General features: G+C 29.8%; 1 protein-coding gene across 1 annotated transcript; it reads left to right on the forward strand.

The window, feature by feature from the left end:
* Nucleotides 1–2,340: 2,340 nt before the first annotated feature.
* Nucleotides 2,341–7,387, forward strand: Tom40 (Translocase of outer membrane 40). Its single transcript, XM_065507800.1, has 4 exons — nucleotides 2,341–2,798; nucleotides 2,977–3,239; nucleotides 3,308–3,725; nucleotides 6,160–7,387. The coding sequence occupies exons 1-4, from the start codon at nucleotides 2,606–2,608 to the stop codon at nucleotides 6,297–6,299; spliced, it is 1,014 nt and encodes a 337-aa protein (XP_065363872.1). The 5' UTR covers nucleotides 2,341–2,605; the 3' UTR covers nucleotides 6,300–7,387.
* Nucleotides 7,388–14,195: the final 6,808 nt, after the last annotated feature.

Genomic DNA, 14,195 nt, shown 5'->3' on the forward strand with positions numbered 1-14,195 from the left:
TAATCGCATTACTTTTATTAATTCGTGATTTAGATCTTTGCATTTTATTAAAAAACTCATTATAATTATTTTGCATAAGAGTTGTAATAAGATATTGGAAGCATTAACATCGTAAGAATTACTTTTGTGAAAAATGGCAGGAAACGAATACAATTCTGATTTCAAGGTCAATGTTTTAAATGATTCTAAAAATGGACTTTCTCAAAAGGACATTTCCTTAAAATATTCCGTTCCAAAAACAACAATTTGTCGCATTGTTAATAGTGGCAACATCCATACAACTCACAAAGGAAGAAGACCCCGTATTACTACTTTAAGAGAAGATTGGAAAATTAAGAATTTTTTCACGAAATATCCTAAAGATATCCTTTCAACCATTAAAAGAAGAGCCCGGGAATATGGCCTTTGAAGTTTCAGATGCACAACAAATCCTTTGTGTCGGAAAAAAATACAAAATCACGGCTTAACTTTGCCCGCACCTATTTAAATTTGACTCAACAGCAATGGAAGGACGTACTATGGCCCGATGATTTGAATTTAAATAGGTGCGGACAATTAATAAAAGCAATGCGATTACCGTTATTTCCTAACATTTGTTACTGTTAAGAGTAAGACTAATAAGAGTTGCAAATGTTTTGAACAGTTGAATTTTGAATACATCTTTTAAAATTAATTTTTTGTTGTTTTACTTTAACGGAATTTGTAATTTTTTTTTAATATTTTTAACAAAAACAATGCATGATGAAATGAAAAAAAAAAAATTTGGTAACGAAGTTAAAATCCGTTTTCAGTTCCAAATGTTTTGGCCACTACTGTATGTACAAATAACAACGTGAACAAAAGAATTTGACAGTTGAGTACATAATTATTTTCAAAATTGCACGTGGAGACCCCTTGTAATACTTTTCGTATGACCTTTGGAACAGTAACACAATAGGGGTATACACGGCATGTATTGCTTGTGTATTGGGACATGTATTCGATACATATGGAATTCCATGTGTATATCAAACTTCACGTTATACATACGATTCATAATTTCCACGTTCACACGTACATATTTACCGTCTGACCCACCTTTTAAATACATGTGTGTTACTTGTCACATGCAATTACATATGTACGTGTGAACTTGGAAATTATGAATGTTATGTATAACGTGAATTTTGCATATTTTTTTTTAAATTATTATTTATACAATTTTATTATAATGATGGAACCGAATATTTCGTATATTCAAAAAAAAATTGGGGAAATATTTCTGTTTTATGTACCATAAATTCTATAGTAATTAACTTAAAAATAAAATTGTTCAAAAAGTACGGGACTTTATAGTTTTGTATAAAAAATGGTTTTTAGTTAACTCTAAGACAAATTTTACCATTTGTAAATATACAAATTGATTTATTAATATTTTATTTTCATTATTTTAATACATAAAACAGGATATATTTTTTTAAAAATTTGATTTATTCATTGTTCGCTTTTTATTCCAAAGTTACAGTAAGCTTATTGTTTCATAGCTAACTTTAGAGTTTCTGATTAATATTACATATTTCTGTGATTATATCCCGCCTTTCAGATTGAATAAGAGTAGATTTATTTTTATATTAACTTTAAGTCAATTTTTGTATGAAACAGTCAGTATAACTTTAGGTTAAAACATAACTATACATTGTGATAATGGGGGTTAAATAGATTTAACATTTTAAATAAATAGCAGAATTGCTCATAAAACATATTGAATAATAGCCATATTCTATTGAAATGGTGGGACGAATCAAACCTGATCCAGAGACAAATAGGAAGAATTGCAATTTTATCTGAACAACAACAATGGATTCAAATTTAGATTTCAGCTCAGACCAAACTAAATAAAATTAATTAGACTTACTGTCAGTTCATTAAACATTGAAGATTACAATAAATAATTGGAATATGTTTTTAACATTTTACTGATGACATAATTATAAGCTCAAAAACCGTTAATATTTTTGTCTGCTTTCTTTGTTTAGGAGTTATTGGAATTTTAAGTCAATATATATAGTAAATATTTAGAATATTATCGTTGAATTATGCTTCAAAATATCTTTTATATGATATACATATAATATGCTACTGTTTATTAACATTGTGTACCAGAAAATATGAATATTAACGTAAAACCAATTATGAAAATATAAACTGTTACTGGGAAAATATAAACTGTTACTATTTCTCTCACTGTAATTGTGCAGTCAATTAGATTACAGCGGCTTATTTTCCATTATCATTACAATTTCACCACGCACGTGTCATTAGTGCAAAATATCATTCATACCCACCTCACAACTGTCATATGGAGTTTTTGCTCTTTTCGTAGAAATTTTTTTCTTATATGAATGTTAGAAAAATTGTTTCCCAATTTTTATCGGTGCGACGGGAATAGTTAAAACGTTGAAAGCGTGCAATTTCTGTTAAAAATTACACAAAAATTCCCTTAAATCGGAAAACGACCAGTCGAAGAGGAATTGAATAAAAATTCAGTGCGGTGTGTGTGTGCGGGTGTAAATAAGTTTCGAACAGCAGATATCAATCAGAATAAAAGTTAAAAACAAGCAGCAGAATGGGTAATGTTATGGCAGCATCTTCGACGCCGAGCAGCGCAGCCGCCTCTTTGGACAAAGCGGCTAAATTGGGAATGCCAGAACCAGCAGCTCCCGGCAGCTACACAGGTGCCCAGGCGGTGGAGAATGTTGTGAAAGAAACTAAATTAGATAATCCAGGAACAGTGGAAGAATTGCACAAAAAATGTAAAGGTATGTATGCGCGGTTGATAAAATGAAAACAAAAACATGAATTAGCAGAGCAGGTAGGGGTTAGTGTCTTCGCTGCTGATGACATAACCTACAAGCATGTGAATGGAAAATTATGAAAAAATGAATGAAATTGATGTAAATTTTTGGAATTGAATAAATAATTGAACAATTATTGCAGATATACAGGCCATGACCTTCGAGGGTGCCAAAGTCATGTTGAACAAAGGTCTCAGTAATCACTTCCAAGTATCGCATACACTTAACTTGTGCAGCACACAACCCAGTGGCTATCGTTTTGGTGCCACTTATGTAGGCACTAAACAATTCAGTCCCTCTGAAGCCTTTCCAGTTCTGTTGGGTGATATTGATCCATCGGGTAATTTGAATGCCAATGTTATTCATCAATTCTCACCACGTATTCGTTGTAAATTTGCCTCGCAGGTTGGTTTGATTAGCATTACATATTTGTAATTTTGTTTGTTTTTATTTGAAAATTGTGTTTGTTTTAGATCCAAGAATCAAAAATTACCGCCGCCCAATTGACCACAGATTATCGTGGTGATGATTTTACTGCATCATTGACCGTGGGCAATCCCAATATCTTTAACAATTCCGGTGTTTTTGTGGGTCACTATTTGCAATCGGTGACCCAGAAGATTGCATTGGGTGCTGAACTCGCCTATCAATATGGTCCCAATGTTCCTGGTGGTCAAATCGCTGTTCTTTCTGCTGTCGGTCGTTATACTAGCGGCGATTCAACATGGTCGGGCACCTTGGGACCCGGTGGCGTACACGTTTGCTACTACCAAAAGGCCAGTGAACAATTACAAATTGGTGTGGAAGTCGAAACTAGTCTGAGAATGCAAGAGTCCGTTGCTACTCTAGGTTATCAAGTGGACTTGCCCAAAGCTGATGTTGTGTTCAGAGGTGAGTTGAAAAAATGGGATACATAGTTATATATTAGTTTTTGTAAAGATGGGGGTTTGGTGGGAGGAATAGTTATTTAGAGTTTGTTTACTGTATTGATAGATTTTACATTTATTTCACGTAGGTTCATATGTTTATACAACAACAACGGCATTGTCTCGTTTTACTAAATGAGACTTTCTGTAATAACAATTGTATGCTGTTATTATGTAAATATAAATATAAGAAATATGATTTAAAGATCCCTTAAAGATTTTTTGAAATTAGAGTTTTTTCCCATTGATTTATGTTTTAGTTTATTTAAACGAGTAATTTAAATTTGTAGAGACCTTTGGTTTTTTCATTATTTTACAACTTTTCATTTAAAATTAGGAATTTTTTAATTAACATTTTTGTTTGTTCAAGTTTTTTTTTTTTTTTGTATTGCGAAATTCCATTTTTTTATCTTATCAGTGTTTTGCTTTTCTAAATTAGTTTTTTTTTGTGAAAAAGATTTTACTTCATATCTCCAATATCTAATATATACAATTATGAACCGATTATTTGATCTAAAATAGATTTGTGGGCCGTAAGTTGTCTGGGATTTTTAAAAGTTTAGTTTTGTTTACAAATTTCGTGAACTGAAACATTTTTGAGTTTTAAAAGGATATAAATTCTTATAAGAAAATATAAATTTGTCCAAGGCCCTTTCACAGCATGAACATTAGGTAGGCCCTTATTTTTCGCTTTTGGAATTTTCGATGTACCCAAGGTCTGACCCTATAAAATGTTTAACAGGGTCCAAAGAAGCAATCTCAAATTAAGTATTATAAAATAGGCTAAGCCATAGTTTTTAAGAATTTATTTTTTTATCAAATGTGTGAGCAACAACAAAATTTTCTCCAAATACGCCAATTTCAAATCGGTCCCTACGCTAGCCCATAATAGGTATAATCGTTAAAATTTGAATTTTTATAAATCATTTGGAATGTTTTTTAATTTTGTGAAATTTCGTTTAAAAAAGAATTTTGAAAATTTTAGATATAAAATATATTTTTTGTATTTTTACTTTATGCAGTTTCAAATTTAATCAAAATTGACTTCATTGAAACCACTGAGTCAAGTGAGATGCCTATGACATCGTAATATTTTTCAATTGATTCGGGCGTCCAGAATGTTCGACATATTCCGTGCTTGTACGGCCACAACGAAATTCAGTAAACCACTTTTTTGCCATTGAAATTTATTGTTCAAAGTTCTCATAGTATTTGTCAAGCTTAACCTTTATTTCAGTGATGGTTTTTACCACCAAAAACAATGCTTAATGAACAGATGTAATTTCCCGTTTTTACCCAGTTTAAATTACATTTGAATTTATTCGAAAAGAGCACACTATACCATTTCTGTCGGATAGGCATATATAGAATAATTCCGGGAGACTTTAAGATGGTAATGCGGTATTCACTGACGTATCAAAAATGGAAATAGGCACAGTTTCAGACGTCTACATTATTGAGACGGATACTAAAATGTCGTTCAGACTTTCTGATAAATGTAGTGTCATTCACTGTCAAGTTATCGTGATTGATTAGATTTTGCTCCGGAATAACCGGCCATATGAACTAGATTTAACACTTCAGGTACCATAATGCTACTGGAACTGAACAAGAGTAGTGTTATAGAGATCATAGGTATGATTACTGGTCACTGTCCATTTAGGGCAAAGACGAACAGATAATAGAAAGGCACTCCGGACTGTTCTAGAATATGCTGGGACGAAGAGGAGTGAGAATCTGCAGCATATTATCGACAATGCGGAGACTTCAATGTCACAGATTGAGGAGGCTGGGTCGACAATTGCATGGAGGATTAGAAGATGTTGGGGGCTGTATAGCAGAGAACATTCATTAAGAAAATGGGTCAGAATTATGGTAGATAATTATATTAGATTAGAAAGGGAAGTTCATTTTAGTATTCTCCAGACGTTCTGTTCTACAGCATTTCTTGGTATTTTTAATTCTATTTGTTACTTCTTTCTCTTTTATTTCTATCATATTTTTCTATCTTAACATCCTTCTTATTTGAAGTGAATCGGGAAGTGCAAGGGTGGAAGTGTACTTTTTATACACTACACTTATAAATTAAACTACACAAACAACTTTTCAATAACGTTCGTCATAATAAATTTAATAATTCAACTTTATTGTCGTAAAGGTCGATTGGCAAACAAGTTTGTGCCCTCTATAAATATTCTAAGGCATTTTTATGAGTATTGCCAAAGCTAATAAACTAATTGTTGAATAATTAATTTTACAAAATCTTTTATATCTTATAAACAAAAATGCCAATACATTTTTCAAACTTGAATTAATACATTTATTTTTACAATAAAACCTTGAACATAATTTGTTTTATTTTATACTAATTTCACTAATTTCTTTTTTTTTATTTTCAGGCTCCTTTGACTCTAACTGGAATGTGTGCGGTGTATTAGAGAAACGTTTGCAGCCATTGCCATTTTCATTTGCTTTAAGTGGACGTTTAAATCATACCAAAAATCAATTTAGATTAGGTTGTGGTCTTATTATTGGTTAACCTTAAGTACTGAAAACAAAAAAAAACTAAAAAACACTGAAAAGAAACAAACAAAACTATAAAATGATTTCAATAATAATAGGGAATTGGTTAAAAATTATTAACAAATCAGCAGAAACAAACAAAATAAAACAAAAACCAAATAAACTTTAACAAAATAACAACGTAGAAGAAAATTGGAAATAACAAAATTCTTTGCAAAAAAAAAGACCACCAGCAACCAACGAATCAAGCTTTCCTTTTTTGCCCATTGCCTAGATTCCTTAACACTTGATTAAAAAAAAGAAAAACTTGCTGCAAACAAGGCCCTCAAATGGAAAGCTTTTATTTTCAAAATTTTCTTAACTTTTGTTTAGAAAAGCAGTAATTTTAAGAAATTTGTATTGACATATATTTAATTTCTTTACATTTTCGCTGGAAATAAATTCAAACAATATAAATTTCTTAAGATTAGGATGCTCCTCAGCATTGGAGACTTTTATGTGCAAAACAAAAACCACCCACAAATAAACTCTTAAGAAGCCATCAACACCGCCAGTTATAATTATTTAATTATTATTTTTTCTTATGTACAATTTTTTTTAATTGTAAAATTGCATTTGTTTAGGTTTAATGTAAACTTTTGTATTTCTAATACTCTTGTCTAAAGAAAACTAAAAAACAACAACTTTCCCCATTGTGTGTGCTAGTAATTATCTAGGTTCCCAGTTCTTCCTTAACTGAAGTAATCAGGTATGTGATGAAAATCGATTTCGAAAACGAAAAAAGATGTGATGTATTTATTGTTTTCGTTTTGTAAATTGTTTAACCTTTATCACGTTTCATGCATAAATTCTTTTAAATTAGTAGCTTTTTGTCATCTGGGCTTTTGATTAAAAAAATATTCTTTAAATCGATCGAAATTCATCGCACTTTTTCAAATTGATCGATTTTCATCACCTACCTGAATGTCACACTAATATTTTTAACATCTAACAAACAAACAATGAAACATGTCCAAATAAACCTCATCATATTGCTGCAATTGTGTTATGTTTTAATAAAACTATTGTAAATTGTAATAATTAAAGAAAATGTTTGAACCAAAAGTAATCAACCCTCCCTATTATTTGCTGCTTTCGTTATAGTGTTTTTTCTTCATACTTTCTTTACTGTTTGGTCAGTTTTCGTTTTGAAATTGTTTTAACTAAATAAATTATGTTTCCAATACATAATTTTAAAAGCAAATTTCTTTTTTAATCCTTACAAAGCATTTGACTTGCTTTACAATTACAAGAAAAGCAATCAAATAAATCATTTTAATAAATAATTCAATTATTTTAAAGTTTGCTTAAAACTAATTACATTTCTAGCCCTGCTAGCTTATGTTGACTTTTAATTATTTCACATTTGTTAAGTTAATTTTAGTAAAGAAAAGACCTCAAAGGAAACAAACAAAAAGTAAAAAACAACTGAAATTAGTAGTTTTAATGAAAATTTATTTAAAATTATTTAACATTAACACTTAATAAAAAAAATAATGTTTTGTTGACCGAATATAAAAAAGTGTTATAATATTTTAATGAATTGGGGGTTAATTTAACCCTTATTTCGATTGTCGAATATTACAAAATTCCAATATATTTTATATTGTCGTGCAAAATTTTAGATGATTCCGTTGGTAATTTACAGATATTTTATATTTTATTTTATACATATACAGTGTTGCAAAAAATAATAGAAACGAGTGTTTTTTCCAAATTTTTTAAGTATAATTTTAGTTTTGTTCATGACACAATATAAGGTACACTCAGCAGAAAATAAATTCACAATTATACAATTCTTGTAACGTCAAACAAAAGAAAATATAAAAAAATATGAAAAAAATCAAAATCAAAGTTTGACGTTATAGGGCTAAATATTGAAAACTTTCCCTAGTGATTTTACCTTCTACAATTATTGTATCATGGATTGTTAAAAAAATGTATATGAAGTTTTGTTTATCAGACATACAAAAGGCCTTGATATCATCCCAGGCATCAGCCATATTTCAAAGGATTCTTTATTAAAAAATTCTTTAATGTTTTTCATAAAATTGCAAAATTATAAAAGTAAACTCGTAAAAACTACATTCTGCCGCTTTTTTTTGTTGATTTAACATAATAACGCCAAAGTCGTGTCAATAGAAAATAAAAACAAAGAAAATTGTTGAATATTTAATCAATCTGGCAACTTTATACTTCTGCTGCGGCTCACGCGGCTGATATCAGCAGCTCACATCCTCATGCCTGTGTATTTCTTATGGGAATGTTTGGCTCATAGACCCCCCAAATCTAAATCGTAAAAACTTCATATAAAAAAAATGGTTTTGCTGATGTCAGCCGCGGTGTTGCCATTGTATAACACAATTTAAAAATTAACTTAGTCGAGACATCAATCCACATGAGACATTTGTAGAGGGCGCTATTTTTAGGAATGTTAAATTTAACAGAGTTGCCAGAGGTTGTTTGTAATTTCAAATAGTTGAATATTCGAGTTTTTCATCCTTTAACAATTGTAGCAATAAATCTTATCTCAGGCCAAAACCTTTTATCTATAGGAATATTAATTGTGTTATCAAGTCATTTCGATAACGGTAATCAGACTTTCCACATTTATAAAACAATTACACTGTGCACGAAATTGACACTCTTTTTTCTGTCAAGAAGGGCACCCAGTGGAAGGGTATTAACTAATACCCTTCACCTTCGTGAGAAGGGTATATATAAGTTTGTCATTCCGTTTGTAATTTCCACAATATAATTTTCCGACCCTATAAAGTATATATATTTTGGATCCTTATAGATAGCGGAGTCGATTAAGACATGTCCGTCTGTCTGTTGAAATCAATTTTCTGAAGAGCACAGATATCTTCGGGATCCAAATTTTCAATAATTCTGTCAGACATGCTTTCGAGAAGCTTCCTATTTAAAATAAGCAAAATCGGTCCACAAATGGATCAAAAAAAATTTAAAAAAGAAAAAAGTTTTTTTTTTTTTAAAATAAAAAATTTGAAAAAGTTTTTTTTTTAAATTTAAAAAAGAAAAAATTTTAAAATGTAAAAAAAAATTAAATTTTTAAAATTTGAAAAAAAAATTTCCAAAAAATTAAAAAAACAACTTTGGAAAAAAAAATAAATTTTGTTTACCTAAAAATATTTAAAATTTATATTTTGAAGTATAATTGTATATAAGATTCGGCACAGCCGAATATATCTCTCTTACTTGTGTTTAGGTTAGCTCGTATTTTCGAGATATACCGTTATTTCGAAAATGGAGGAGGTTGCACATCACATATTCGCGTAACTCAAAAACGGTTTAGTTTCATGAATAAACCGAAAAAACAGAAATTCCGCAATAAAATTACCTTTAAGTAGGGCTTAACATGTTTTTAATCTTCGCAATCGTTTTAGAAATATAATTTTTTTTCGGAAATTTTTTTTTAGAAAATTTTTTCCAAATAAAACACGTCCTAAATGATTAAAATCTGTCAACAACTTTTAATTTTATTCACAAAATATAAGATACATAACTCGTAGTAATTAGCTACATCGTGCAGTGTTTTCTATGTTTAGTACTGCAATAGTCGGCAATGCAGTGCCGTTTTTACAAAACGGCAAGATTCTGTAAATTTTCTGTTTGTTGTTGATATTGAATCCATAAATTTGACTAGTGGAAAAGATAAGATATATATATTATATATCAACTTATAGGAAATTGTGTCTTCTTTTCAAAAATGTATACAATTTTTAAGAATTAAAAAATGTATAGAAGACTGCAAAAATATGTAAAAAAATTTTAAAATGTTATTAGGAGATATTTTCTTTACCTTTTGTTTATAAAATCAAAACTTGTTTACAGATTTTAATCATTTAGAGCTTGTTTTATTTGGATATTTAACAGTATAGCTTCATTTTCCAATTTTTCATGCCGTTTTAACCCCCCATTAGTCGCAATCATTTTCAATCGAGACTAGTCGCAATGTATCAAAATGATATCAATAATAAATGCGCGTTTGAAAATAATCTCTTCACTTTTTATGTATTTAAAAAAGTAATAAAAAAAACTTGCAGTAAAAATATTATTTTATCAAAAAATAGCTTAACCCTTAAATGCATGATTTTTACTTTTATTTTTCTATAAAGTATCAAATATTTAGTTGATTTTAATTTATTATGTTTCCTTTAGCTTTAGTTTGATTTAGAATTTCTTTAGCTGAAACATTTCGTATTCCATTTGATTTTTCGGAATTAGAATCTGAATTAGTATCAATCTTATATTCGTCTAAAATTAAGTTGAACTGGAATGTAGACAATTGGCAACAATATGCATAAAGGGTTAAAATGTAGGGTGTTTAAAAAAATTTGCAATAAAAAATTGTTTGCCTGTATCAACCAGATCAGTTACGAGTAACGGATGGTTAAAAAAAAATTTCGAAATTTTGCTAAAAAATAATTTTTTGTTTGCCAAAAAAAATTTATATATATTTCTCAAAAACGACTGCAAAGATTAAAAACATGTTAAGTCTTACTTAAAGCTAAGGCCTACTATGGTGGTGTAGGGTATAAAAAATGCCAAATTTTTAATTTTTTTGCAAAATCAGAGATTTGTAACACATTTATAAGTTATGAATGTAGAATGTTTATATCATTGAAATACCGTAACTTCAGGAACTTCGAAAATTCGACCATTCTAAACAATTTCTTTCAATCTTAAGTAATATAATTTTAACATCATCTAATATAATTTTTTTTGAATGTCAAAAGTTATAAATAAATAACCAAAAATAATACACATTTCTTTAAGATAAATAAATCGCCACAATTCACTATTAACATAATTAATACTTGAAGTTATTAGTTTAACCTGCATTTAGTTTTAAAATACAATCTAAGTATTTTGCATTCTTCGTAATATTACTTTAGTTGAAGTGTTCTTTCGAGGAGTGTTACATCCTTTTCTGCAATATTTGCTTTAAGTGAATTCGCCTTATGAGCTGGTTAGTCCTTGATGGTGGCTTGTTAGCGCGTTGGTGTTTTAAATTTAATGAGTTTTCTACTTCCCGCACTTCTCATCCATAAAGCACTGCTGCTAGTTAGTAATTACTTTTCTTAAGCATAATCCTTAACTTTGGCTACTTAACATGTTAATTACTTCGTTTAGTTTTATTTCATTTTGTAGCATAAATGCGAGTACATAGCAAAGGGATACTTGAAATTCTATTTTAATCTTAAAAAAAAAGTCTTAGTAGCATTTGTTGTGAAAAAGCCAAGCTATAAAGAACATTCTTACATACATTTTGGTATGTTAGTGTATATTTAATTTTTATTTAGAATTTAAATATTTTATGCATAAATGTGTGTCTGTATGTCAGTACCTACATTTTTTTCTTGCTAAATATTTTTCTTCCATAAAGATTGTTTCTATACTATTTCCTTTTTTGTTTGAGTTGCTTTAAATACCTATTTTTTCTTTTACTACGGATGCCTTCTATTGTTTTCAAACTATATTTGCATGTATTCTTCTTTATAATTGTTTGTATGAGTTCATATGCTATTTTTTTCTCTCATTTTGGTTTAACTTTAAAAGTTTAAACTATTTTGCATAAATTGTTGGAAAAGCCACATAAACGCTTTTGTACAAGAGTTTTATAAAAGCCTTTTCCCCAAAAATCTGTTGGTACTAAAGTGAAGTTGTCTTTATGAAACCATATGTAGGGAATGTATGTTTGTGCATAAATATGTATGTGGAAATACCCACTCACCTACAAAGAGGCAAAGTATGGTGAAACATACTTTCAGACATATGTATGTGGACGGACGGACAGATAGATAGTTACTTACCATAAGAATGTAACCTGTTTCCGTAACAATTTTTGTAAGGCTTTAAGATAAAGGAAACGGAAATAGTTTTACTTAAAATAAAAGGGAATAAATACATACATTTTGCATCTAAACACACAAACGCATATTTACAATGTGACAAATATTAAGTGACACATGTGCAGCACTTGGTTTAAAGCAATAAAGAAACTTTATTAAAGTGCCAACATATTTGAGTTAGAATGACATTTAGTTTTTAGGGTAACTTTTTATATATAACTTTTATGATGTCAGGTGAATTTAAAATTTACTAAATTACTTGGTTAACGTGTCAGAATTAGGTTGAAAAATGCAAAGCTAAAATTTAATTTTAGGTGTCCTTAATATTCAGATAGAACATACATCTTTTACTTTTATAATTGATTTAGAAGTAGTAAATAGTAGTCTATGAATTCCTGTACCGTGTGTCACATTTTGTTTATTATTTGATACATTTATCATATCAGAAAAAATGTAATATATATTTTAATTTTTTTTAAATGTACTTGCGAATAATTTTATAACAAAAAAAAAAAATTTCCGAAAAAAAAGTCGGCGTAAAAAATAATTTTTTTTATCGATTTTGATCAATTGTAGGTCCGACTTACTTTGGTGTTATATAAGCCGTTTCAATGGTCTTCGAAATATGTATGTATCTATTATTGGATATCCACAATAATAGGTAAAAATAGGTAAAAAATCGAGGTTGTCCTGGTTTTTCCAAACCAACAAGTTAGCTCATTTCGTCTGTGCCCTATTGTGTTTTGATCAGACAGACAGACGGATGGACATAGCTAGATCGTCTTAGAATTTCATAAGGACCCAAAATATATACATATATTTTTCGGGATTTGCGATGAATATTTCAATGTATTACAAACTGAATAACAAAAACCCCTTATCTTTTTTGAAAAGATGCCCAAAAATATTGGTAAGCCAATAACGAATCAAGCCAATATCGGATACTCAAGCGTATTTCAGAGAGTGTGTTCTACATCGATCGAAACAAATAGTAGTCGGATGGAACGCGGTCTAAACTATAAAGCGTGTGAGGCAGAACTTCCCAACCACTTCATTCTAAATAGTTTTTAACAGATATTACAACATGTGGCCGAGCGTATCTGGCTTTGCTGTCGATTCGGCTGGTAGGCTTCACCTACGATCTCTTATGCATCGGCTTATCGTAATGGATCCATTTTTCATCGCATGTAATGAGTCGGTGCAAAAATGATTTTCTTTTATAGCATTCAAGCATCATTTCAGATATGTATGGTACCCAATTTCCAAGTTTTTGGATGAATCCTACTGCTCTCAAATGTTTTTAAATCGCAGATCGAGTAGCTGCAAATGATTTTGCAAGATCATGTTGAGTTTGACAACATTATTTAAAAATATTGGTCTATCACCCACCTCAAATTATACCGATCGACTTAGAATCTGAGTCGATTAAACGATGTCCGTCCGTCCGTCCGTCTGGTCGGCTGGCTGGCTGTCCATGTAAACCTTGTGCGCAGAGTACAGGTCGCAATTTTAAAGATATTTCGATCAAATTTGGTACACATTATTTTTTCGGTCCAAGGACCAAGCCTATTGAAACTGGCTGAAATCGGTCCATTATTTCACCTAGCCCCCATACAAATGTCCTTCCGAAATTGGACTTTATCGGTCATAAATGTTTAATTTAAATATGTATCTCCACAAATTCCGCTCCAAATAAGTTTTATATATACAAAATTCATGTCACCAAATTTTGTTACAATCGGTCCATAATTAGTCATAGCTCCCATATAGACCCGCTTCCGAAAATCACTTTAACGTTCATAAATCGCTTAAAAATTTTGGTATACACACAAAATTCAACATAGTTAACTTTAATATTGACATAAATCACACGACCTAATTTCATGGTGATCGGTCCATAATTGGTCATAGCCCCCATATAAGGCCCACTTCCAAAAATCACTCAAAAATATAAATTATTGAAATTTCAAAAGAAAAATGTTTTTGCTCTTTTACTT

Source organism: Calliphora vicina, chromosome 4 (genome assembly GCF_958450345.1).
Source record: "Calliphora vicina chromosome 4, idCalVici1.1, whole genome shotgun sequence".
Classification (NCBI taxonomy): Eukaryota; Metazoa; Arthropoda; class Insecta; order Diptera; family Calliphoridae; genus Calliphora; species Calliphora vicina.

What these genes read in the sequence shown, in the direction of transcription:
- Tom40 (XM_065507800.1), top strand. Translation starts at nt 2,606, where the DNA reads ATGGGTAATGTTATGGCAGCATCTTCGACGCCGAGCAGCGCAGCCGCC. An exon ending in ATTGCACAAAAAATGTAAAG is followed by an intron (nt 2,799 to 2,976) that starts GTATGTATGCGC and finishes CAATTATTGCAG; the next exon opens with ATATACAGGCCATGACCTTC. An exon ending in GTTGTAAATTTGCCTCGCAG is followed by an intron (nt 3,240 to 3,307) that starts GTTGGTTTGATT and finishes TGTTTGTTTTAG; the next exon opens with ATCCAAGAATCAAAAATTAC.